Source organism: Protopterus annectens, chromosome 14.part0 (assembly GCF_019279795.1).
Source record: "Protopterus annectens isolate FY-2018-M chromosome 14.part0, PAN1.0, whole genome shotgun sequence".
NCBI classification, from domain to species: domain Eukaryota; kingdom Metazoa; phylum Chordata; order Ceratodontiformes; family Protopteridae; genus Protopterus; species Protopterus annectens.
In genome coordinates, this window is record NC_056748.1 from 873121119 (window position 1) to 873148550 (window position 27432).

A 27432-nucleotide genomic window follows, 5' to 3' on the forward strand; every position below is an offset into this window, starting at 1 on the left:
TACCAGGAACAGTGACCGCACATATGCTCAAACAGCAGGGAGCTCTGATCGTCTCCCTACTAACAGTACTAGATCCTTGCAGACAGATGGCGGTGTGTTAAATCATAACCAAAAACATGTTGTTGATCGTAAATTACCAGGAGAAAATACTATGGTTATACGTGCTGAACAGCGTAATGACAACATTCTTGGTATGGCAGAAGCTACACTGTCACCGAATGCAGCTTCGAATTATTCAACCCCTATGGAATTTCCTGCCAACAATACTGCTACAGGGTCCATTGTTTCTGCACGCTCAACGCCTGATGTCAGGAGGAAATTAATACCTGATAACCAGCAAAATTCTGATTCTTTGGCTTTTCCGTTACCCTACAAAGCCTCCCGAAAGAAGTCCCTCGGCTTGGACCAGTCCAGGGGAGTGAAACGGAAGGAGGGTCCGTCGAACGCACAGGTACGAACAATAAAGAAAATGTGGACCAACGACAGTTAGTTTGGAACATTTCTTCATATAATTTAACATCTGCTGAGTTGAGTTTACTTAATAAAGGACTTATGTTTATACCCTCAACTTGCATTGACTATAGCGATGCCATGTTAGCACTTAGAATGTTTGTACATGATGTTTCCTTAAAGCTTTTAATGAATGACAAAGTTGAACTACAGACTCACCAGTTTAAAAGGAGAAGTGACTATACACCTGTCCTATCAGCTAACTTAGAAGGTTTCTTAAAAGCTATGGAAAATGACATTTACAATGACTGTCATTTTGTAACACCTGGCACTGAACATAATTTAGATCTTGATGAACGTGCAGCTTTACACAGTATCAAGAATAATGTTAATATTACGGTCAGACCATCTGACAAGGGTGGGCCAGTAGTAGTACTTGATACATCTTATTATTTAGATCAGATGTCAGCTATGCTTAGTTCAAGTGATTATATTGAAATTGGTTTACAGGAGATTAATAACATTATTCTACAGATACAGGCAGCGTTACAAGACTGTTTAGTTTTGGGAACCATAAATAAACAGTTATATGATTATTTTTATGTTCCTTATCCACTTGTACCAAGACTTCATGGTCTCCCCAAAATACACAAGAATCCCTTGACTCCAGTGTTCAGACCCATTGTAGCTGGTGCTGGATGGGTTACTGAACCGATTTCTGTGTACTTGGACTATGAATTGAAGCTAATTTTGTCAGAATACAAGTATGTCCTTAAAGATACAGAACAATTTTTAAAGGACTTTTACAGTTTTGTAAATGAGAAAGGGTATGTTGAAACTACAGTTTTTGTTACAGCAGACGTTGAATCATTGTTTACTTGTATCCCAAATTCTAGTGGTATTGAAATGGTTTACAACTTAATGATTAAGGACAACAAGATTCAACCAGCAAAAGCAGAATTTTTATGTTTTTTGCTGGAACAAGTACTTGATTACAACGTATTTCTGTTTAATTCCAAGTGGCAAGGGGCATAGCTATGGGCACTAGCTGTGCCAATAGCTATGCCAACCTTGTCATGGTTGCCTGGGAACAGCAGAACTTGGTTACACAAAGCTACATAAAGTTTTTTAGACGCTTTGTAGATGATTTGTTCATCGTCATTGATGATGATAGTTTTACTTGCACTGACTTTTTTAATTATCTTAATTCTACAAGTCAGTTTTTGAAATTTTCTGGGAAATGTTCCCATATTAATATTGATTTTTTGGATGTCAACATTTATGTTGAGGCAAATATTGTTAAAACAAAATTGTATAGGAAACCCTGTTACACACCTGCATACCTGCACCGTCAAAGTATGCATAATCCGGCTTGTTTTAACAATATTATCAAGGGGCAAGCCATGAGAGTATCGCGCCTATGTTGCGATGATTTAGTATTCAGGAAAGAAATGGAAACATTGCAAAAAGGATTTTTAAATAGAGGCTATGAACAGAAAGAAATAGATACAGTGACCAATCAAATGGATTATCACAGAAAGCATAGGGCCAAACCCTTTTTTAGTGCGGGGACATGTTCTAAGGCTCCGAGCACTTTTAATTTTAAACCATATGTATCCATTACTATCCCTTATTGTAGTAATATCAATAGAGTACAGGAGATGATACATCATAACTGGAACATTTTAACTTCAGATCCAGCCACCAAGAACTTGGTAGGCTGTGTTCCAACCTTTGTGTATAAAAATTGTCAGACATTACAACAGAAGGTATGCTATTCTCATAATAGCTATCAGGAAACTGGTCCAATATGGATGCGAGGCACCAAGAAATGTGGCAAGTGTCCACAGTGTTGTCATATAGATGAATCCAGATACTTTAAGCATCCAGATACAGGGGTTTTATGGAATATTAGGTATGCAGGGACATGTAACACAAGAAATTTAGTGTATGTTGCCCACTGTAACACTTGTTTTTGTTACTATGTGGGTAAAACAAATAGGTCCCTACGGAAAGGATCCGTGATCACTACTATTGTGTTAACAGGAATGAAATGCATAGTGCCATTGCTAAGCACGTTCTGAATAATGGTCCCACACATTTCTTTTTGTTTCAGATTCTTTGCATACTTCCACTTAATCCTAGACTAGGAAATATTGTTAATCAGACTGAAACTGCTGAAGTAAAATGGATCCTTAGGCTAGGTGCACAGTATGGGCATGGTCTAAATGAATCTGTTCCCCTTAAACCTGTTTTACAAGCCAGACCTCTTAGGTAATTTTATGGTTTTAAACTTTGTAGTGATGTATTTTATTTGTCAATTGTTTTATTACTTGTTAATTGAATTAATTGTTTAATTGAGAAGTTTAGATCTAGTATTTAAGCTCAGTGCTTCAGTTTGGATGTACGTCTGAAGAAGCGGACATGCAGTCCGTGAAAGCGCTTACGTTTTTCTAGTGTTGCTGTATTAAATTCTGCTCTTGTATCGTGAAGGTTTGTGTGGATATCTTCATCTATTGAGAATTCAACTACGTATTTATTGCTGGTATTGCTGATACTGCTGATCTGCTGCATTTGGTATTTGGCTTCTTACATATATATATATATATATATATATATATATATATATATTTATGTGTGTCAGCCGGAGGGTCAGTTATAGCCCCTAGTTTGCAGTCATCAGCAAACTATGTCAGCCATAGTCCTCCTGTGCTTGCCTGTACCTCTGAGAAGTATATGCCGAACAGGAGGGGTCCTAGGACTGAGCCCTGGGGAACACCAATTGCAACCGGTTTATTGTCAGACCTAGCTCCTGCAACTCCTACCTTGTGGGTTCTATCTGTGAGCCAGTTGGCAACCCATCTCGTAACGTAGGGGTTCATGCTGGTGAGCTTGTCTGTAATCCGGAATGGGGAATGGTGTCGAAGGCCTTTGCGAGGTCCAGGTAGGCTGTGTGGACCACCTTCCCCTCGTCTGTGGCCTTGGTAACTGTCTCAAAGAAGTCCACCAGGTTTAGGAGGCATGATCTGCCCTTAACAAAGCCGAACTGGTTAGGGTCCAGTGTTTGGAGGTTCCCAATGTCTCTGTTAATGAGATCCATGATGGTGCACTCCATAGCCTTGCAGACTAAGGTACTCAGGCTTATAGGGCAATAGTTCCCAGGGTCTGTTGTTGCTATGCCTTTGAGGAGCGGAATAACCGTTGTTGTGCGCCACTCTATGGGCACCGTAGCCTGTGGAGATGCTGAGTTTGAACAGTGTGTTTAGGTGAGGGGTTAGTTCATCTTTGAGCTCATGTAGGACGCAGCCTGGGGCACTATCCAGTCCCACTGATGCTGTGTTTTTTGGTTTTGGAGAGGGCTGTTTTAACTTGAGTGTCTGTGATTTCAGGGGACTACATTCTTCTGGTATGGTCATGGGCCCTTTTGGGGGTGAGAGGGGGGTGAAGTTTGCACTGAACCGGTCTGCCAGGATGTTGACGATATTGGTTGGTTCAGTCTATTTTGTGCCATTCTGCACTAACTCCATTCAGATCTGGGAATTGCTACTTATATTCTTGACATAGCTAAAGAATGCCTTGTGGTTATCTTTGGAGCCCATGGCAATTTTTCTTTAAAAGCTAGCCTTGGATGGTTTTATGGGGGATCGTAGTTTCTTGCTGATACTGATCAGGGATGTCTTCCTCTCTTGAGAATTTACTTTTTTCTGCACTAGTTTCTTCCTTCTATGGTATAGCTTGTTTATGGCAGGGGTCCATCAGACTGGTTTCCTTTTCTTGGAGGGAGTGAGTCTTAGTTTTGCTTGGGATAACACTATCCATGCATTCTTGTAGGTGCCCGTAGAGTGCATTAGTTAAGGATTTTGCAGCTTGGGCAGTGTTATGGATATTTGAAACTTTCCACCTCAGTCTTAAGTAGCGTGAAGTTTGCTTTTGAAAAGTTTTTCATGGTGGTTTCTTTGACTGGAGGTGGGAGCGGAATGTGGATATCTAGAGTGATTAATTTATGGTCAGATCTAACCAGCGAGGGGTTGACCTCTGGTGTTGAATACCAGTCGCCCATGTTGGTGATGACCAGGTCCAATATGTTGTCACCTCTGGTGGGGGTGTTGACTAGTTGATCAGGGCATTTGAATTTATAAATTCTAGGAAATGTTGGGCAAGGGAGTTGGTACTTGAGTAGTTCTCCCAATTCATGTTTGGGTAATTGAAATCACCCGATATCAGGGTTTTTGGTAGGACCTTTATGTTTCCAGAAATGCGGAATGGGGGTCTTGGGACATGGTGGGTGATCTGTAGAAAGATACAATTTGAATTGCAGTTCTGCCCGTTGTTAGTTGCATGTGGAGGATTTCTGAAGCATCGTGTTGTGCCATTAACCTGGATGTGTGGGTATCCGTAAAGAATATGGATACACCCCCGCCTTTTGTGTTTCGGTCCGTGTTTTGTGGCCGAAATGTATGGTATGAGTAGTAGCCTGGTAGTTCTGGGGTGCTCTCTAGAGCTTTAAACCAGGTTTCTGTTACTGCACCTATATCTATTTTCTCCATACTGAGGAGTGCCTTGAGTGCTTGCATTTTGAGGTTTAGACTTCTGGCATTGAGTGTCATTACCCTCAGTTTTTGTTACTTGTTCTATTTATGGCGGTGGGTTCGTCTTTTGAGCCTTGCCTAAAAAAGGCACTATGGATGTGGCAAGAGCCTTGGCCAGTATTCGAAAGCCTAAGGGTGATAGGTGCAAGCCATGTCTAGTGAAGCAGCGTGGCTTGTCGAGCATGTTATCCCAGGCTGACAGACACTGGATCCCCTTTGAATGACACCAGAAGTTTAGCCTATTGTTGAAATTGATATTTTTTTCTTTTTACTGTGGTATCATTCTTGGTGAGGGCAGGATGCTACTCAGGGTCAGGGTCATACCGGCCTGGGCTACTTGGTCAGGGAGCTGCTCCATGTCTCTTTTCATGTAGTCCAGGGAGGTATGGCTCGGGTCATTCACACCAACATGGACAATGACAGAGTCGCATTTGTACTTGTTCTGGAGTGACCTGAGTGCTTGTGTTATGTGGCGAATCCTGGCACCCGACAGGCAGCTAACAGTAACCTTCTCCTTGTTCAGCCTAGTGAGTGGGACGTCAGAGTGCCTGACTATAGAGTCACCTATTACTTGTGTGTTGGGTATGTTATTTTGCCTTAAGGGCTGTGATTGCGTGGCACACTGGTTTTGTATGTGTGTGTGTGTGTGTGTGTGTGTGTGTGTGTGTGTGTGTGTGTGTATATGTATATTTATAGATTTATTTATATATATAGATATATATATATATATATATATATATATATATATATATATATACACACACACATACATACATTGTATGTGTGTGTATGTATGTGTGTGTGTGTATATATATATATATATATATATATATTGTAATATAGTTTGTGAAACTCTTATGCAGCCGCACGGGAAGGAAAATGACAACTTACTGCATTGGTGCTTATAAGTATTCAGTACAGCAAACTGGTTTTTCTGGATTAATTCGTACTTCTGTATTCATTAAGGTTGTCTGTGGTTTATGGCTTCACTTTTGCAGTCTGTTGCTTTCATACATATCTTTGTACTGAATTAGATGTGTGCTTAATATTGCAAATTTTATATCCATGCATATGTATAATTTTGGTATGCTGTTTTTCTCCACTGAGATTAGTTTTGTTTGTGTGCAGGTTAGTTGAGTAATATCTTTGTCCAGCAGTGGCAGACTGTCCTAATTATTTTATGTATATTTTAGTTGCCTGTTGCGTGTTACATTTAGTACATCATTTGATTTACATGCATTTGTTATAAGTTTTGCTTGGACCAATGTAGCTTTTCTGACTGCAAGTAGATTATAAGGGGCAGAGCTTTATTAAGGAAATTGTTTAGTGAGTGATTTAAAGGGTATTTAAAGTAAATAGCTGTGAATAGAGGGATCAGGCATACAGCTGAGTAGATGTTGGCAAAAACTGATGTTCAGCTCATCAGGTCTACCTGAATGTTGTCTAATTCTGTGGATCTCTGACTTTGCTTTCCCACTGTTAACCTATGTGTCCCAGTCTCTGTTAAAACTCTTTCTCACTTGCTGTTTCTGTGTATGTCGAAGCCTCTCAGCACCATATGTAAAGTAACATTTCATGATGTCATATTTTAATGCCATCCATGCTCCTGCCTTCCCCTATCCTTTCTGTTCAGGTTCACCCTGACAGTCTACCCCTGATAATGTGCTGTAGATGCATCTTACTTTAGCATTCTACTTTGTGTACTACTTAGTGACCTGAGCCTTTCCTTATTGTTTTTGTCCTCCATCCTCCTTTTCTCTTGTGCATTCTGCTGTTGCACATATTTTGCCAGTTTACATCTGTGTTCTAAAAAGTGTGAATATAGTATTTTAGGTGAAGTGCCCCTAAAGGTAATGCCATCATCTTCTTTCCCAGAACTCCATACCCTTGGGAGTACTCCAGAGTTGTTAATGCATGATTCTGTCCTTTTACACTGCCCATTTAAGATTGAACTTGGTGATAACACTCCTGTTCTTTTGGTATTTCCTTTCTTCTGTGTATTTATGCCTTGCTTTTACCTTTCCTTAGAGTGCATTACGTTGCACTTTTTCATGTTAGGTGCCTGCTGCAGCAGATGTTCATTGTGTTTCACTGTTGCAGTCATCATTGTAGGGTTCTTCCTGCCGGCAGGCAGCCCTCGGTCGGCCAGAATCCCAAAGTCTGGGTCCGGCGTCGGCTGTTCAGTCATGCTCCCTGACGTCAGAGCGCCAGGAGTGCAAAGCTGCCAGCCGACGCCATGTTCTCCAGTCTTTCTTGCCGTGCGGTGGAAGCAGTTCGCAAGTGCCAGTCGGCTGACTCCTGATATTTTTTCGTGCTTCAGTCCGAAGATTTACTTTTTCTTCACAAAGCTAAGTACCCCGTTGGGGAAACTTTTTTTCTTGCTTCAGTCCGATGTCAGAAAAAGTTAATAATTGCATTTCTTGTGGGAAGCAAATACCTCATAAGGATTTCCACTCTTACTGTATTACTTGTTTAGGCCCTGACCACGACGTAGGTAGTTGTCGGTTTTGTGCTAGATTTAACCAACGTACTATTAAGCAGAGGTACGATTTTGCTTTTCACTACTTTGGCATGTGATTTAATTATAAAATGTCGGACACGCTTCCGACTACCAGAGTTCACAAACGACGCAAGGATAAGGACAGGCCTCCGAGGTCCAAATCAGACTACGTTTTACAAGCAGAGCCAGCTACAGGTTTGGCCGTCGTCATTGAGGCACTTTCGCAGCCCCTGTCATCGGCCATTTCAGAACCAATTGCTGAAATGGACTCCCACGAGGAGCCAACTAGGCCTTTGACTACTCCAGCTGCAGGACCTTCGGACAATGCTCCCTCGGATGGGTACGGAGCCGCTGTGCAGGTACCGGCTTCCGAGGGGGTTTTCAGGCCTACTCTGCTTCTGATAAAGGCAAAGCCAAAGGCAAGGACTCCTTTTAAATCTAAGGCACCAGCCCAGGCCTCTTCTGATCCGGGACCCAAATCTCAGAAACAGCTACTTAAAATGGCGGAGGAGTTACTAACCATGATTAGGGGTTCACATCCCCCTCCAGACTAAAGGCTAAGGCAAGAATTGGATTATGAATCCTCTGATCAGGCATCTATTTCTTCACTGCCTTCCTCTGAGCAGGAATATTCTTTCCCTCCTTATGAGGATTCTGATGCTGAGGAATCCATTCCATCAGCTTCTCCCCCTGAGGATTTTTCTTTTGGGGAAACTTTACATGATATGAGGGAACATTTTCACTGGGAAGGACAGGAGTACTCTGAATCTAAGAGAAGGCTTAGGGATTTACTTCTTCTTCCCCAACATAGACCCCTGGCTATTCCTCCTATTTTGGATATTGTGGATGATGCTTTTTCTGAGGCTAATTTAACTCCTGACTCCTTTCCTCCAACCCCTGCTAAGCCTGACAGATATTACAGGGTCCCTGACTCCCACCAGTTCCTTTACAAAAATCCTGCTGCGGATCCAGAAACAATTTCTCAGGGTCCTAAGGGGGTAAGGCCACCTCTGCTAAAAACCCTATTCCAACAGGTAAGGATTCTAGAGCTTTGGAAAGATGGGGCAAAAAAGTGTACACTTCTGCTACTTTATCTGTTAGGGCTTTAAATTGTCAATTTCATATGCTAAAATATCAGCAATTCCTGCTGTCTGTTATGAAACAAAAGCTAGGTACCATTTTTGCATGTGCAGATAATAAGGAATTACACGATTTGATGCATGCTACTGAGCAAGTGGGGAAGCATGGTTTACACTGTGGTTTTGATGCCTTGGAGGCTACATACAGGGCGGCTGCCACTGGCACAGTCATTAGAAGCCATGCTTGGTTAAAGGAACAAAACTTACCTGATCAAGTGAAAGCTAAGTTACTGGATGCTCCTGTTCAGCATAATGTTTTGTTTGGGTCTAAGGCAGAAGAAGTGATAAAGAAAATGGAGGATAAGGCAAAATCCATGCAAACGGTTAGGGATTTCTTACAAGTTCAGCCCCCAAGATTTAGCAGAAATTGGCCAACAAAAAATTGGTCCTTTCCCAGCTCGGACAGGCCTCAGAGGGATAGATATAGGCGTTCCAGAGGGAGGACCCGAGCACAAACCTCTTACAGACCTAGACAGTGGAGTGCTTCTACCCCCAGGGGTGGAGAGGACAGACCTCAATCTTATAGAAAACAGGCTCAATAACTCCCCCTGCATGGCTCCAGGAACTTCTCCCCTGGAAGCCTTTCTAGGAGGAAAACTCTCTTTTTCAACAAAATTGGACTTGCATAACCCAAGACAAGTGGGTTATGGATGTAGTTTCAAGAGGTTACAAATTCCACTTTCATACCTTGCCAAGACCAAACGGATGGCCAGACCTACCAAAACACCAATGGGCAGAGGCATTAAACCAGGTGGGATCCCTCATGGCTATGAGGGCCATAGAACTGGTCCACAATCAGAGACACGGGCCAAGGCTTTTACTCAAGGCTCTTTCTAGTTCCCAGAAAACAAAATTCATAGAGACTCATCCTGGATCTGTCAGTCTTAAATACTTTCCTGGAGATACCAAAGTTAAAGATGCTTACTCTGCAGCAGCTTCTGCCAATGTTGAGCAAAAATGCATGGATGGTGACATTGGATTTAAAGGAGGATTACCTACACATCCCTATCAGACAGGAGTGCAGAAAATACCTCAGGTTCAAGGCAGGCTTGAAACATTACCAATTCTCTGCGCTGCCCTTTGGCTTGTCTACTGCGCCCAGGGTCTTCACCAAGACACCTGGCACCAGTAGTAGCTTATTGCAGACTCAAGGGAATTCAAATTTACCCTTATCTGGACGACTGCCTTATTCAAGCAGACAGCAAGGATGTCTTACTCCAGCACCTGGAATTTGTTCAAAATCTACTCAAGTACCTTGGATTCACTGTGAACATAAAGTCAAATTTGTCACCCACACAACAGATAACTTTTCTGGATGCTCTTCTAAACACAACAACCCAGATGGCATTCCTGACATCTGAAAAAACAGCTACAGCTGGCTTCAACTTTCAAAACCTTGGCCTTAATGTCTCCGCTAACTGCAAGGAAATTCCTGCAGGCTTTGGGTTACATGGCCTCATGCATCCTTCTCATACCAAATGCAAGACTACATATGAGAAAAATACAATGGTACCCAAAAAGTGTATGGTCCCAGCATTGCCACAGTCTAGACACATAGATTGCTGTCTTGCCTTGCCTACAAAAGGAATTCCATTGGTGGACCATGGCATGTCTTCACAACAAAGGGAAAGCCTTCAGTCTGCCTCCAGCCAGCCAAGTGTAAACCACGGACGCCTCGGATTACGCATGGGGAGCCCACTTGCCGGGTAAAGGCCTGCAAGGTTTTTGGACAGAGGATCAGAAGCACCTACATATCAATTTAAAAGAGATGTTAGCTGTACAGAATGCCCTCTTGGCTTTCAGGGATCTTCTACAACCAGAACAACTACTGATACAGACAGACAACACCACAGTTATGTGGTACATAAACAAGCAAGGGGGTTCACACTCCTACCCCCTTGCAGACTAGCCATGACTCTATGGAACACCGCTCTAGCTTGCAAATTAGATCTACAAGCTCAGTTCCTGCCAGGGAAACAAAATATTCTGGCAGACAGCCTGAGCAGGAACCTGTCAGACCCACACGAGTGGATGCTAGACACCCAAATATTCAAGATGATTACAGATGCGTGGGGCTGCCCGGACATAGATCTATTTGCATCCCCCCTCAACCACCAGTTACAGATTTTTTGCACTAGGACATTTCACAAACTAGCATGGAAAGTGGATGCTCTTTCATTCAGTTGGAGAAACCTCTCAGGGTATGCCTTTCCTCCACTACCTCTTCTTCCACGGGTGTTATTAAAGATCAAGCAGGACAAACCCAAAATGATTTTACTGGCCCCAAATTGGCCTCGTCAATTTTGGTACTCAACACTGATGAACCTATCCCAGGAGCCTCCATGGATTTTACCTCAGATTCCAAATCTTTTGTCCCAACACCAGGGCCAGGTTCTGCACTCTCATATCAAAACTCAGCCTGGCAGCCTGGCGAATTCAGGGTCTATGATTAATCCTACCCTTCCCAAACAGGTCATGGATGTCATCTTAGAAGCCAGACGGCCTAGCACTAGAAAATCTTATGCAGGTAAATGGAAGAGATTTTGCACCTGGTTGCATGCTCAGGATTCGGATCCTCTCATTCCTAATATCCCACTGATTTTACTTCATATGACAGACATGCTACGTAAGGGTTTATCCTTCTCCTCCATAAAAATACATGCTTCAGCTATCTCTGCACATTACAATACAGATCCTCCTATCTTTTTGCATCCACTTCTGAAACATTATCTCAGAGGAGCAAAGAATTTAAGGCCCCCTAGGACACCCCCCCCATACCTGCCTGGGACCTCAACTATGTTCTGGAAAAACTCACTCTGCCTTCTTTTGAGCCTGCTGCCACATCTGATATTAAGTATTTATCATGGAAGACCGCTATCCTACTGGCTTTGACTTCAGCCAGGAGAGTCTCGGAGTTACAAGCACTCATGGCTGTGGAACCTTATATTATTTTTCACCAAGATAGGGTGTCTTTAAGGACTAATCCTACTTTCATGCCTAAATTGGTTTCCAAAGTGGCTTTATATAAAACTATTCACCTGCCAACTTTTTTCACTAATCCACAAAATAAGGGGGAAAGGATCTTGCATTCCGTGGATGTACACAGGCAACTTAGTTTTTACCTGGACAGAACCAAGGATATCAGGAAAACACAGCAACTGTTTGTTTCTTATGCAACAAATTCCCAAGGCAAAGCTATTTCAAAACAGACCATTTCTAAATGGATTGCTCATGGAATCAGATTTTGTTACTCTCGTCATGGAAAGCAAATCCCAGGAAAAATTAGGACTCGCTCTACCAGAGCTGCTGCTACTTCAGCTGCCTTTCTCAGGGGAGTACCTACCAAAGATATTTTGGAAGCTGCAACTTGGAGTTCAGTGCATACTTTCTCTAAGCACTATAATCTCCCTCTTTACTCTAAGTCTAGGGCAAGCTTTGCTTCTGCAGTCTTGCAGGGCCTTCTAGCCGCTCCTTCTCTATAACCACCACCCTTTATCTCAGCTATGGGATTCAACCCTACAGTGATGACTGCAACAGTGAAACACGATGAACATAGTACAGTTGTGTACACTTACCATAAATGTAGATGTTCGAGTGTCTTCACTGTTGCAGTCTGGGTTACCCTCCCTCCTGTCCCCTCTTATACTTTCATTAGTGTGGTTTCCTACTTCACCGTTCTTCTGAGGTGTATTTGCTACAGGGTATGGGGTTTGTTGTATGTTACATTTTTGTTTTACTACTAGCCTTCACTTTTGGGCACCTGACATCTAGGGCAAGAAAAACTGGAGAACATGGCATCGGCTGGCAGCTTTGTACTTCTGGCACTCTGACGTCAGGGTGCATGACTGAATAGCCGACGCCGGACCCAGACTTTGGGATTCTGGCCGACTGAGGGCTGCTTGCTGGCAGGAAGAAGACTACAGTGATGACTGCAACAGTGAAGACACTCGAACATCTACATTTATGGTAAGTGTACACAACTGTACTTTACCCATGCACAGCAGGATCGGCAGAAGGCTGACCTCCCCCTTTCCCCCCAAAAAAGTGATCACCCTGCTTCTCTTATTTTGCTGTTAGTCATTAGGGTTCTTATTACCTAGCCTCATTGTGATGAATGCTTTATAATTGATTAAATTGGTCCCAGCCACTGCATCCTTTAAGTATCTCTGATGTGTTTCAGTCAGCTTTCTTGTGTGCTCCCACCACTTTGTTTTTTCCTTCCTTTGTTTTCTGGTTATTGTGTTGACCGAGTACTTTAGTGTTACATGCATTACTGAAGTCCTGATGCATTTTGTCTGCTGAGCTCCTCTTATGATCCTTTTGGGGCTGCCAGTTATTGGTTTGGCTCCAAATCATTGCTAAACCGTGACTGCACATCAGTGCTATTTGCTAAACAGGTTGTAATAAGTTTCACCAGGCTTTCTTACAAAATGAAGCTGACCTTGATGTACTTTATCAGCTTATTCATAAAGCCTTTGTGTGTGTGTGTGGGTGTGTGTGTGTGTGTGGGGGGGGGGATTTTTCATCCTCCCATGCATGATTTGATACCATTTTAGTTTCATCGGTGAGAGCAAGCAATTTTATTAGTGCTTCTTCCACTACATTTGCTATTTCTTTAGTAACTTTTGGGGTTTCTTTTTTGGTCCTCTGTACACATTATCCCTTCAAGCCCAGATGTTTTTATGTTATCCATAACATGGTCTCTGTCTGTCCTCATTTGTGCCCAAGTTGGTGTTCTGTTCATTTATCTTTAGTCTGCCTTGCCCTTTTCCCTAACTTGGGTCTTTCCTTATTTCCCAGTATTGGGCTAAGTTTTCATGTATATCATTAAAAAAGTTGTCTGACTTTACTCCTTTAACCTTCCATTCTGTAGATTCACTTTAAACTGATGTGACCTTGGCTACCTGCTTCCTAGCCTCCTAGTATTTTTTGTTCCCTTGTGCTGGCAGCTGTACTTTTACCACAGTTTGCCCTGTACTTTACACTGAGACACCTTGCTTGGCTTGTGCTGCCTTACTTTCATGTTTCTTCCCTGCTGTAAACTACATTAGTTTAGTGTCCTGCAGTTTCATATAATTATTATCTTTTGGTTGTATTGCCTCTGTGTCCTGCATGCATACCTCTCAACCTCTTAATGCAATAAATCTGGAGAAAGCCAAAAATAATAGGAAGACAAACCCCCAAAATAGGATCACATTTTTAATATTGCTCTTATAAACTTAGAAAGTTGCTAGAATAACAGGATTTGAATTGGCATGTATTTTCTGAAGGAAATGAGGTCTCAAACTGAAATGTATGTCATTATTTAGTGACTCCAGCCCTTAGTGATTTTCCAGAAAAGCACAAATCTTATGAGGAACAGACCAATATATGAGGCAAAAATCTGGACAGTTGAGAGGTATGCCTGCATGCCTTCCCCTCCAAAAATGACCCACTGTACAATATTGTCATTTCCTTTTCAGTAACCTTACTTTTAGTTTGATTTTACCATCCAGCACAGTTACCTTCTCTAATGTACTTTTGGAATATTGAGGGCCCTCCTACACTGTGCCTCTCTCTACAACTATTGTCTGCTTTTAGTTTTTTTTTCAAGTCTGTCGTCATACCTATTTATAATATCTAGGCAGTCCACAAGAATTGCTAGCCTCCAATGTTTAGACTGTAATTTTATACAGTTTTCTGCCAGTCCTCCCCTTGTAATCCTGTGCCATTGCTCTTTATCTGTCTTTCCAAACCCTTGTGAATGCCTTTAACATCATGTCCCTGTTTTTTTGTCTTTGTAATTAAGTTTTGGATGCACTGTCAGCATGTCTGCTCATAAACAATGCTTTTCATTGACTGGCTTCTGGTGTTGCATAAAGTCACCCTCCTGTGTATTCCCTCCCCTTGGCATCTCCAGTCTGTGTAGCTGACTTTCTTTACACTTCATTCACAACCATTATTGACTTGTATCATTCCCCTCTAGTTTAATGGCAACTTTTTTTTTTACAGTAGTGTTCAGACATTGTTTTATTTTTCTTCTGTGGTACAAGTGACTACTGGCAACTTATGTATGTTGATCTCATTAATCCCCTAAGCCACTTAGTTAAAATGCTTGCTTTTTTATGAGCTTCTCATTCTTTTATCCTTTCATTGCAACATATTTCTGTATTTTGCACTTTGTTCCTTATGTGGTACTGATATGGGGCTAGGTTTGTTATGTGTTTAATCATCTGTTTTTATTTATTTCCTTTTTGTAGCATGGTGCTGATCCCACAAAGAAGAACAGAGATGGGAATACTGCATTAGATTTGGTGAAGGATGGTGACACAGACATTCAGGATTTGCTGAGGGGAGATGCAGCCTTGTTAGATGCAGCTAAAAAGGGGTGCTTGGCCAGAGTGAAAAAACTTTGTACACAAGAGAATGTCAACTGTAGAGATACACAAGGACGGCATTCAACACCATTGCATCTAGCAGGTGGATATCAAATCACATTTTTTTATGTGTATGCGATAGTTATCGTAATCATCTGAAAATATGCTTAATTTTTACAGGGCATTCTTCCTCTAGCAGTAAATTTGGAACAGTCTGTAATAATGTTTTTCTTGTTTGTTTTAATTTTTTGGTGAGATGTTATCAACTCTCTGGACAGCTCCCAGATCTTGCAAGATAGACTGTATGTGCAGACAGTATAGTATCTTGTCTGGAAAACGTGAGCACATATGCACATACCACATAAAGGAACCCCCCCTCCTCTAATAATCAGTACAGTTATTGGAGACCTGGGCACTTTTGTAGAATGAGCTGTCCTTCAGTCACCGTATAGCTATTGCCAAAAAAAAAAAATGCTTCTGTCTAGACCAGCTAATTATCAAGCATGTATTGTCTGGGTTCGGGGATGGTATCATCCCTCCGTTCTCTACAATTGTTATGCACATATAAGAATATAGTTCTCCATCTGGCATGTACCTACCCCTGTACGTGATCCAACTTGAAATAAAACAATGTTTCCTCACTGAGAGACTCAAGTACCAAAGTTCATGACCTGCACAAAATGCTTTGTAGTGTGCTCGCTCTTTTCCTCATATAGTCTCTTGTGGGGTAACCACTACCTAGCCTGCATGGCATCAAGTTATTCTCTCTGTTATTTTTTTTTTTTTTTGTAATTTCTCCAAATGTTTTGAGTTCCTTTTACTAGGACATGAATGGATCCCATTACTAAGTCAGGAAACAAAGTTCATGAGATTAGCATTGCTTCAGTCATTGATATTTGCCAAGAGTACTCTGGTCAGCTTTACCATTGTATCCACAATTGCCACCTTCTGCATCTTTTATGGGGATACATGTATTGCTAGCATGTTTAAATATGCATGTAAAATCTTTATTGGTCCTTTTGCTGCTATTGCTACTGTTTATTGTTTGAGTATCTTTCTTCCATATTTGTTTTGACTCTGCTTGCAAATCCTGGTATTTTATGATTGTCTCTCTCAAATAACTGTTTGTATTGGTGTTTCCAGTTCTGTCTATAGAACTTTCATTTGTATGTTTTTCTCACTTTTTCTGTAGAATTATAAACCCACTTGTATGTTAGCCCATTGTCTTGGATTGCCATTATTAGTCTTCTGACCATTCCGCCATGAAATCTTGGTCAACATGTGGTTGTAGGAGCTTTGAATATTTGCCAGTATGTTTGTGGCTATTGGTTTTCTTTCCTTTTCTTCTGGTGGTTCTCCTCACTTTATACTTTTATTTTATGGGCACCTTCAGTTGCTAACTGGTTCTCATCTACTTTTGGTTTGATTTCCATTCCCATTCATTTCCAAAATGCTTCTGCTAAACCTCTGTCCGTGCTTTATAATTTTCACTATGTTGGGATCTGAGCTCAGCCAATATGTATGCAGTCGGTCTCAAAGTTGCAGACTATATACGCAGTCATTTTTGAGAAGGCCCATATCTCTTTCAAGTAGAGAGATGATTGTTCTTGCTATGCATATTCATTTTGTGTGTGTGTGTGTGTGTATATATATATATATATATATATATATATATATATATATATATATATAGATAGATAGATATAGATATGTATAGATAGATATATATCAATCATTTGATAGTCATGGAAAATTCTTCTTGCTTTCTTGTCCAGTTTATTCAGTGCTGTTTAGGGTCAGTCAGTCACACTGAAACTAAGTTAGTACTGGAAGAGTAAATTGATTTACAGCTTGGACTTTTATATATATATATATATATATATATAATTTTTTTTTTTTGTTCTTAGTGAAGATGCTCCTTATCTTCAGCATTTTATTATGTCTGTGTTTCTTGCTTAGGCTTTGATTTTTTGGACGACTGCTTCCTCATACTGTTGGGGGAGCACCCTCCTACTGAGCCTGGCTTAGTCCCATAATACGAATATTTCATGTTGTGAGGTTTCAACAGTGCCTTTTTTTCAGTCTCTGCACTATTGTGTACTTCATGAGCACTTTTTTTTTTAATCCTTGGACCTGTGCATACAGTCTTTATTTATTGACCAACATTTCTACTGGATGTATAAAATACCATTTGCATGGCATGTGAGTGCTGCCTTGGTGAGATTTGTATGAAAAAGGAAAAAAGGGTGGGATGAGTCCACTGCATGACGGTACTTGCCAAGATCTAAGGGTGAATTCAGTTCCAGCAATGCTTCTCTCCTTTTATTTCCAATTCCATCTTTTCATTTGGACTCTGTTTGTTGTGATGACCTATATGTTCATAAAACCTTTAACACTGCAGACACCTGTAAGAGATATCTTAATATTCACAGTAACATAATCAAAACTTGTTGATGGGTTAGATACATCTGCTAAAAAGTTTTCCTCTGGAATGAACTCCCCCTTTATAATAAGTGAAGTAGCTCCCTAATCCTCCTCCGTCATCTCCAAGACAAATGGGTGGGTAATTGTAAATACACCTTGGTCTGGCTTCACAATCTCTCTTGGAAAATGGTAACAAGTAGTGCGAAACGTAGTAGCTAGGCTACTGATAATGTACATGTTCAACTGCCTAATAATTATGTATTAGCTTTTGAATCTTTGCCACTAGTGTAGCAGTGATTCTACTCTTAACATGTACTATTATGGTGAGTATACTTGCGCATTTATACTTTACTGGACTACTGTCAGTCTGCTTACGGTAGTCTGCTTTTCATTATCTGTGGGAGTGCCTTTTTTGGGAGGGGGACTTTTATTTTCAGGTGCTCATTTCTTCCTCTTCATTTAAAATTTTGACTTTTTAAAATCATTTTTTGATGTTGGCATTATTCCATTTTAAGGCCTTTTGTTGTGGCTTCAGGACCATGTGCCTTTACTGCAGTCCATCCATACCCATGGACACCTGTCTCAGACCCTGATTTATTTGATAACAAAAGAAATCTGCTGAGGAATATATGGTGGCTTGGCAAAAGTGCTTCCAGTCTCTCATGTTTAGTCACCAGCACCTACCTGCCATGTTACATGTGCTCCTTCAGGCTAAAGTAAAAAAAAAAAAAGAGAATACCTCATTGAATTCACACTCTCTGAAAGATGATCTGGCATAATATTACTAGATTTTCACCCAGGATAGATCACTATCATTGAAAACACTTATTTTGTTATAGCTTTGGCCAGAGTACCTCTGTTTTGGGAAGGCGATAAATTGGATGAGAGAATATTTTCATTTTGGAAGGGGTAAGATTTTCTGGGAGTTGCATTAATGATAACTTGAGCTGTTTTGTATGGAAAAACGTAATCCTTTTGGTTTTCCCACTTGTTAGTCAAACAGTCACCCGTGCCTTTGAAAGGACTTGTCAAGAGCCAAATTAGCAAACCTTGCTCCTAAGAAAGTTGACTGCTGGTAATTCCAGGAAACTTATATGTTTGTACCATATTGTGAGTCGTCCTGCTATAGTGAATGCTGCAAAAAGATTTAAGTTAATACTCACACTTTGCACGGTCTTTACTGATGGAGAGTTGGGTGTTGAAATCCCTAAGAAGATGTATGCGAGTGCTTCTTTTAGTATCGTGACCTTAAGTTGTATATGGTCAATTAACAAGGAGATACATTTCTTTGGATGTTATTTCTGGGTGTGACCCTCATGGGGGAGGGGGACACAATCAACCAATTAACTTTGAATGCATCATGGTTAGGGAGGCATGCCATCAAATTCCTGTGTTGTGCAATTTGGATGCTTGTGCCTTGTACCTGGATGATCTGTATTGATACTCTTAGAATGTATGCCTGGTGAGAGGCAATTGCTGAATGCAGCATTAGACAAGGAACTTCTTTTTGAACCTCTTCAGAAGATAATTAAGAAGTTGGAGGAGAGATGGTTGATATAGTCAAACAGCTGATGTTCATCATAATCAGTGTTGCAGTGCTAAGACTTTGAAAGAATCCCTGAGCTGCTTTGTGGGTTGTCAGTAAGAAATCTTAACGAATGACAGCAATCCGTGTAGGATGGTAGAAGAGAACCTGACTTTTGGCCTTGTGATGGACCAAATGTGGTAATGCTTGTTGAAGGTGTGGACAGAGGACCATGTGGCAGCCTTTAAAATGGCCTGTGTTGTCATCCTTGGAATTAGTACTGCAACACTGATCTGCTATAACATCTACAGTTAAGATAAGTTGGAGAGACAACTGTATTTTCTAACCATCTCATTTCTGGTTATTAAAGCAGCTGCCCCATTGAACAAACACCATTTTGTAGAATTCAGTCCAGGGGAGGTAGTACAAGTGGAAAAGGATGCTTGTAAAATGACAAGTTTGGATGGGAAATGAGAGCAGGTAAGGTAACAGCATAAGGGGTCATAAGGGAGATTCCCCCTCAATAATTGTGTTTTTCTCCCAACTCTGATGCACCTTTTAGGCAGGGTAGTTTTATTTTGTTAAAACAATTGGATCTTCTGACAGTGGACCAGTGGCTAAGAGCAGTGATTTATTCTGGTGACAGAGCAGAGGTTAGGAAGGTTTCCTGACTGTTGCAGGATTCCAGATGGATGGGTTTTCACTGCTGATGTCTAGCCAGGGTACCAAAGCTTAAACGTTACTTGGAGATTGTCTGACATATGATTTCCTGTCAAAAGAGTAGGGGTATACAGATTGACATATGAGAGTAACTCCTCAGACTTTCTTGCCTCTAGCCTGATTGCAGTTCTCACACTTTTCAGTGTGATCATCGCTTGGTCGTCGTCGGTACATTTAGCTTCTCTGATTCAGGTAAGTGCCCTGTTGGGGAACTTTCCTTCTTGTATAAATGATTTTGCTGTACTTTGATTCTGGCTAAGCGGGTAAGTCTGATTGTTGTAGGAAAATTCCCTACAAAGATCTCCATACTCAGTGTCTCTTCTGCCTAGGGGCAGAACATGATTATGAAGCTTAAAAACAAATTCAGTCTCAGTGTTGTAGCACAATTCCAAAGACCACTCTAGACCAATGATTTTAGCGCTTTCATTCACTTTTATTGATGTGAACATCCTCAGAAACAATTAGAACTACCCAAACTTCCCCTTTTATGCATTCCTTCATTCTTAAAACAGGAAATGACATCAAATGATAGTAATTAAAATCCCTGAAAAGTAATTGTATATCTATATAAAAATATAATATGGTGACATTCATTTATATAGTAAAAACATTTTAAATTAATAGATTTATTTAACCCAGGTGCATGATCTGCACCAAGGCACAACTGCCAAAAAGCTTCTTTGCATTCCAGATGATGTTCATCGTGTTACACTGCTGCAGTCATCACACTTGGGTTATCCTGCCGTCAGGTGGTCCCGCAGTTGGCCAGAGTTCCAAAGTCTTGGTCCGGCGTCTGTTGCTGTCGCTTCTTCCCTGATGTCAGTGCACCAGGGGTACATAATATGCATCCGACGCCATTTACTTTAGTCTTTCTTGCCGCGCGGTGCCCGAAGCAGAAGCAGTTTGCAAGTGCCAGTCGGCCGACTCCTGAGATTTTCAAAATCGAATTTCAGATCCGAAGTCTTCAATAAAGCTAAGTACCCCGTTGGGGAAACCTTTTTTCTTGCCTCAGACCGATGTCAGAAAAAGTTAATAATTGTATTTCTTGTGGGAAGCAAATACCTCATAAGAACTTCCACTTTTACTGTATTCCATGCCTAGGCCCTGATCACAACGTCACTAGTTGTCGGTTTTGTGCTAGATTCAACAAACACACTATAAAAAGACATTTTGATTTTGCTTTATACTACTTTGGCCGAAGGTTCAATTATACCATGCCGTCGGATCAGCCGACGACCTCAATACCGAAAAAACGCAAAGACAAGGATAAAGACAGCCATCCGAGGTCCAAAACCGGCGACGAAACCTCTTCTAGGCCAGTCGCCGGTTCTCAGTGAGGCGCTTTCGCAGCCCCTGACACCCGCTACCTCAGAGCCACAGGCCGCTTCCATCTCCCACGTGGAGACATCTAGGCCTCTAGAAACTCAAGGTATTGGGCCTACGGAAACTAATCCCTCCGATGAGTTGGGAGCCGCTGAGCAGGCACCGACTTCTGAGGGTGTTTTCAGACCTTTACAACTTACCATTAAAACAACAGCAAAGACAAAGGTACCATTAAAGACAAAGAAACAAGTACAGCATTCTCCTGGACAGTCCTCCATGACCAAGAAACAGATGCTTAAAATGGCCGAAGACCTCATTACTCTAATCAGGGGTTCCCATCCCCCTCCTGAGAAAAGGCCTAGGCAGGATACAGACTATGACTCCTCTGATCAGTTTTCCATTTCCTCTGATTCCTCTTCAGACCAGGGATACTCTTTACCCCCCTATGAGGACTCTGATGCTGAGAATCTATCCTTTCAGCCTCTCCTCCTGAGGATTATTCTTTTGGGGAAACTTTACATACCATGAGGGAACAGTTCCATTGGGAAAGTCAGGATTACTCAGAATCCAAGAAAAGGCTCAGGGATTTCCTCTTATTGCCTCTGCATAGGCCCCTGGCTATTCCGCCTGTGCTAGACATTGTGGATGATGTGTTCTGTGAATCCAGCTTATCTCCTGACTCTTTACCCCCAAGCCAGATAGGTATTATAGAGTCCCTGACTCTCACAAGTTTCTTTACAAAAACCCTTCTGATCCAGAAACTATTTCCCAGGGTCCAAAAGGGGTTAAGGCTTCCATTGCAAAAAATCCAGTACCCTCTGACAGATTCCACAGCTTTGGATAGATGGGGGAAGAAAGTATACACGTCTGCAACTTTAGCAGTAAGAGCTTTAAATTGCCAGTTTCACATGCTTTAGTACCAACAGTATTTAATGGCTCAGTTAAAACAGAAAATGCTTGCTAGCTCAGAAGCTCCTGATTGTAAAGAAATACAGGATTTATTGCATGTAGTTGAACAGGTGGGAAAACGTACTCTGCAATGTGGTTTTGATTCTTTAGAGGCCTCTTGTAGAGCCGCAGTTACAGGTTCTGTTATTCGAAGACATGCTTGGTTAAAAGAACAGAGTTTACCTGATCATGTTAAGGCAAAGTTATTGGATGCTCCTTTACAACATGATACCTTGTTTGGTGTTAAGGCAGAAGAGGTGTTAAAGAAAATGGAGGATAAAGCTAAATCTATGCTAACAGTCAAGGATTTCTTACAGGTACAGCCACCTCGGTTTAGCAGAAATTGGCCAACAAAAAATTGGTCCTTTCCAGTGTCAGACAGGCCACAGAGAGGCAGATACAGACGCCCAAGAGGCAGATCTCAACCCCAAGGCTCAAACAGACGACGACAGTGGGGCACCTCAACCCCAAAAGGAGGTGAGGACAAGTCTCAACCTTACAGGAAACAGTCACAATGACTTTCCTTTGCGTACACCAAACACGTCCCTTTTGGAAGCCCCCTTAGGGGGAAAACTAACACTTTTTTCTCAAAACTGGCAAACAATCACCCAAGACAAATGGGTCCTGAATATTGTGTCTCAAGGTTACAGATTCCACTTCCATACTTTACCAAAGCTAAAAGGAATGCCATACCTGCCACAAAATCAATGGGCAGAGGCACAAAAACAAATTTCAGCCCTCATGGACATGAGAACTATACAAAAAGTACCACAACAGGAACAAGGACAAGGATTTTACTCAAGACTCTTCCTGGCCCCCAGAAAGGACAAAGCCTGGAGGCCTATACTCGACCTTTCAGTTCTGAATACTTACCTGGATATTCCGAAATTCAAAATGTTGACATTACAGCAGCTTCTACCCATGCTGGGCAAGAAGGCTTGGCTTGTTACCCTGGACCTCAAAGAGGCATACCTGCATGTCCCTATCAGACAAAATTGCAGAAGATACCTCAGATTCAAAGCTGGTACAATGCACTACCAATTCTCTGCATTGCCCTTTGGCTTATCTACTGCACCCAGGGTCTTCCCAAAGTGTCTGGCACCAGTAATTGCATTTTGCAGACAAAAAGGAATTCAAATATATCCATACCTGGATGACTGCCTCATTCAAGCAGAGACAAAGAACATTCTTCTACAGCATCTGGCGTTTGTGAAAAAGTTGCTAATTTCTCTAGGGTACACAGTAAACGAAAAGAAGTCAAAACTAGTGCCCTCACAACAGATTACATTCCTGGGTGCCAGCTTAAATACAACGGCCCAGATGGCTTACCTCACACCAGACAAACAAGTGCAACTAACTCAGTATCTTCAACTACTGGCAAAAATGTCCCATCTCCCTGCAAGAAAAATTCTGCAGGCCCTGGGATTCATGGCATCCTGCATAATACTAATACCTTATGCCAGACTGCATATGAGGAAATTACAATGGTACCTAAACAGTGTTTGGACTCAACATTCTCACAGTCTAGAAGCAGTAATTCCAATGATTCCCTGCCTACAACAGGAGTTTCGATGGTGGGCACAGGCATGTCACCTAAACAAGGGTCAGCCTTTTACCCAACCCACAGCCAGGCAAACTCTAACAACAGATGCTTCGGATTACGCCTGAGGAGCACATATGGCAGGAAAATGCATTCAGGGCAAGTGGACCACAGACCAGATGCATCTTCACATCAATCAAAAAGAGATGTTGGCTGTTCAAAATGCCCTAACAGCTTTCAAGGACCTTCTACATCCAGGACAACTATTACTAAAGACAGACAACACCACAGTAATGTGGTACATAAATAAACAAGGGGGCACTCATTCTTATCCCCTATGCAGGCAAGCCATGACCTTGTGGAACACAGCTCTAACGTACCAAGTTTACCTGCAGGCACATTTCCTGCCAGGAAAGAAAAATACTCTGGCAGACGACCTAAGCAGAAATATCATGGACCCTCACGAATGGAAATTGAATCCACAAATCTTCAGCATGATAAAACAAAAATGGGGATGCCCAGACATAGATCTTTTTGCCTCCCCTCTGAATTGCCAACTACAAAAATTCTGCACAAGGACTTATCACAAGCAAGCATGGAAAGTGGATGCTCTTCTGTTCAGCTGGAAAAACCTAAAAGTCTATGTCTTCCCACCACTGCCTCTCCTTTCAAAGGTACTCCTAAAAGCCAGACGAGAAAAAACACAGATGATCCTGATTGCTCCAGATTGGCCACGCCAGCACTGGTACCCTATCTTAAGGAACTTGGCTCAGGGCCTACCATGGATTTTGCCCCAAATTCCACACCTTCTGACTCAGCAAAACAACCAGATCCTGCACGGTCAGCTCAAAACCCTAAACCTGGCTTCATGGCAGATACTTTAGTCAAACAGGCAACACCTCTCTCTAAAGCTGTTATGGATGTCATTTTGGAGGCCAGGAGGCCTAGCATCAGGAAAGCTTACTTAGAAAAATGGAAGAGATTCTGCGCCTGGAACCAGGCTCACAGCCTTGACCCTCTTGTTCCAAACATTCCTCAGATTTTGCAATACTTAACTGAGATGCTGGACAGAGGCCTATCCTTTTCATCAATTAAGATCCACGCCTCTGCCATTTCTGCACATTACAACACGGATCCTCCTTTATTCTCTCATCCCTTGCTAAAGCAGTACCTCAGAGGGGCTAAAAACATAAGACTGCCCCGGAGAGCACCAACACCAACTTGGGACTTCAATTTTGTTTTGGAAAAACTGACCTTACCACCTTTTGAGCCAGCCAATACAGCCGATCTAAAAATTTTATCATGGAAAACAGCTCTGCTCCTGGCAGTTACTTCAGCACAAAGAGTCTCAGAGCTACATGCATTAATGGCAGTGGAACCTTTTATAATTTTTCATCAGGACAGGGTATCTTTAAGGACAAACCCTACCTTCATGCCAAAGGTGGTATCTAGTGTGGCTCTTAACCAAACCATCCATTTGCCTACTTTTTATCCAAACCCCCAAAATAAAGGGGAGAAACTTCTGCATTCTTTGGACATACACAGGCAGCTATGCTTCTACTTGGACAAAACAAAAGTTTTCAGGAAAACTGATCAACTGTTTGTAGCATATGCTGCAGGATCTCAAGGCAAGGCTATCTCAAGGCAGACTATATCCAAATGGATAGGACACTGTATTCGGTACTGCTACACACAGCATGGAAAATCAGTCCCTAATAACATTAGGCCTCATTCCACCAGGGCAACAGCCACTTCAACAGCCTTTCTCAGAGGAGTACCTACCAAGGAAATTTTGGAGGCTGCAACTTGGAGTTCAGTGCACACCTTCACCTAGCATTACCACCTGCCTCTTTACTGTAAATCCAGAGCAGGATTTGCCACTGCAGTTCTGCAGGGCCTCTTAGCCAATCCTAACTCTTTATAGACCAGCCACCCAAACTTAGCTTTGGGATTCAACCCAAGTGTGATGACTGCAGCAGTGTAACACGATGAACATATTACAGTTTTGTACCTACCATAAATGTAGATGTTTGAGTGTTCACACTGTTGCAGTCCAGGTTACCCTCCCTCCATCCCCTCTGGACTAGCTAGACTTATCTATACCCTTCTATCGTATACAACCTTTGGGGTGTATTTTCTGGTAACTGAAGGTATTGTTTTTATTTTATATGTATATTTTTGATTAGCAATATGTATTGCCTATCCACTTGGGGGCACCTGACATCTGGGGCAAGAAAAACTGAAGAAAATGGCGTTGGATGCATATTATATACCCCTGGTGCACTGACATCAGGGAAAAAGCGACAGCAACCGACACCGGACCAAGACTTTGGAACTCTGGCCGACTGCGGGACCACCTGACGGCAGGATAACCCAAGTGTGATGACTGCAGCAGTGTGAACACTTGAACATCTACATTTATGGTAGGTACAAAACTGTACTTTATTCGTGTTTCACTGTTGCAGTCATTACATTTGGGTAATCCTACTGGCAGGTTGCCCTCAGCTAGCCTGAATTTCAAAGTCTTTGGTATTGCATCGGCTGCTGTCGCCCTTTCCCCTGGTGTCAGGTCGTCAGGGGTATAAAAGAAGTAGCAGATGCCATTTTCTTCAGTCTTTCTTGCCGCGTGGTGCCCGAAGCAGAAGCAGTTCGCAAGTGCCGGTTGGCCGACTCCTGAGATTTTCGTGTTTGAGTTTCAGATCCGAAGTCTTCATTAAAGCTAAGTACCCCATTGGGGAAACTTTTTTCTTGCTCCAGACCGATGTCAGAAAAAGTTAATATTTGTATTTCTTGTGGTAAGCAAATACCTCATAAGGATTTTCATTCTTACTGTATTCCTTGCCTAGGTCCTGATCACAACATTACTGGTTGTCGGTTTTGTGCTAGATTTAACCAACTCACTATTAAGTGTTGGTATGATTTTGCTTTAAACTTTTTTGGACGCCAGTGTAATTATCCTGAAATGTCATCGGATAGCCATCCGACTACCGGAGTTTACAAAAAAACGCAAAGAAAAGGATAGAGAAAAACAACCGAGGCCCAAAACTGACGACGAAGCTTCTCCTAAGCCAGTCGCCGGTACACCGGTTCTCAGTGAGGTGCTTTTGCAGCCCCTGATGCCTGCTACATTAGAGTCACAGGCCGCTACTGACTCCCATGTGGAGTCCGTCATGCCGCTGGATACTGAAGGTATTGGAGCCTCGGATGCTAATCCCTCAGATGGGTCCAGAGCCTCTGGGCGGGTACCGGCTTCTGAGGGTGTATTCAGACCTAAACATCTTTACATTAAAACAACTTCAGCTTCAAAGACTAAAGCACCTTCTAAAGCAAGGAAACAAACTCAAGAGCCACGTGGGCAGGCCACTGTGCCCAAAAAACAGATGCTCAAAATGGCCGAAGACTTGATTACCTTGATCAGGGGTTCCCATCCCCCTCCTGATAAGAGGCCTAGGCAAGACACTGACTATGAATCTTCAGATCAGGTTTCTGTTTCTTCTGATTCGTCTTCTGATCAGGGATATTCTGTTCCCCCACTGTGAGGATTCTGATGCTGAAGAATTTATACCTTCAGCATCTCCTCCTGAGGACTATTCCTTTGGGGAAACCTTGCATACCCCCTTTGCAGACTAGCCATGACCTTGTGGGACACAGCTTTGACTTAAGAAGTACATCTGCAGGCACAATTCCTGCCAGGAAAGGAAAATACTCTGGCAGACAACCTAAGCAGAAACCTCATGGATCCCCACGAGTGGAAACTGGATCCACAAGTCTTCAGCATGATAACAAGGAAATGGGGATGCCTGGACTTAGATCTATTTGCCTCCCCTCTCAATTACCAACTAAAAAGATTCTGCACAAGGGCTTATCACAGACAAGCATGGAAAGTGGGCACTGCATCTTTCAGCTGGAAAAACATGT

The 27432-nt window shown here is 42.0% G+C and overlaps 1 protein-coding gene across 1 annotated transcript in view; it reads left to right on the top strand.

The window, feature by feature from the left end:
- The window catches only part of TNKS2 (tankyrase 2), a gene marked incomplete in the record, with an annotated part of 1900381 nt that overhangs the window by 950310 nt on the left and 922639 nt on the right, over nt 1-27432 (top strand). Inside the window, 1 exon segment of the mRNA XM_044056654.1 lies at nt 14918-15137. Within this exon segment, the coding sequence (XP_043912589.1) occupies nt 14918-15137 (220 nt within the window).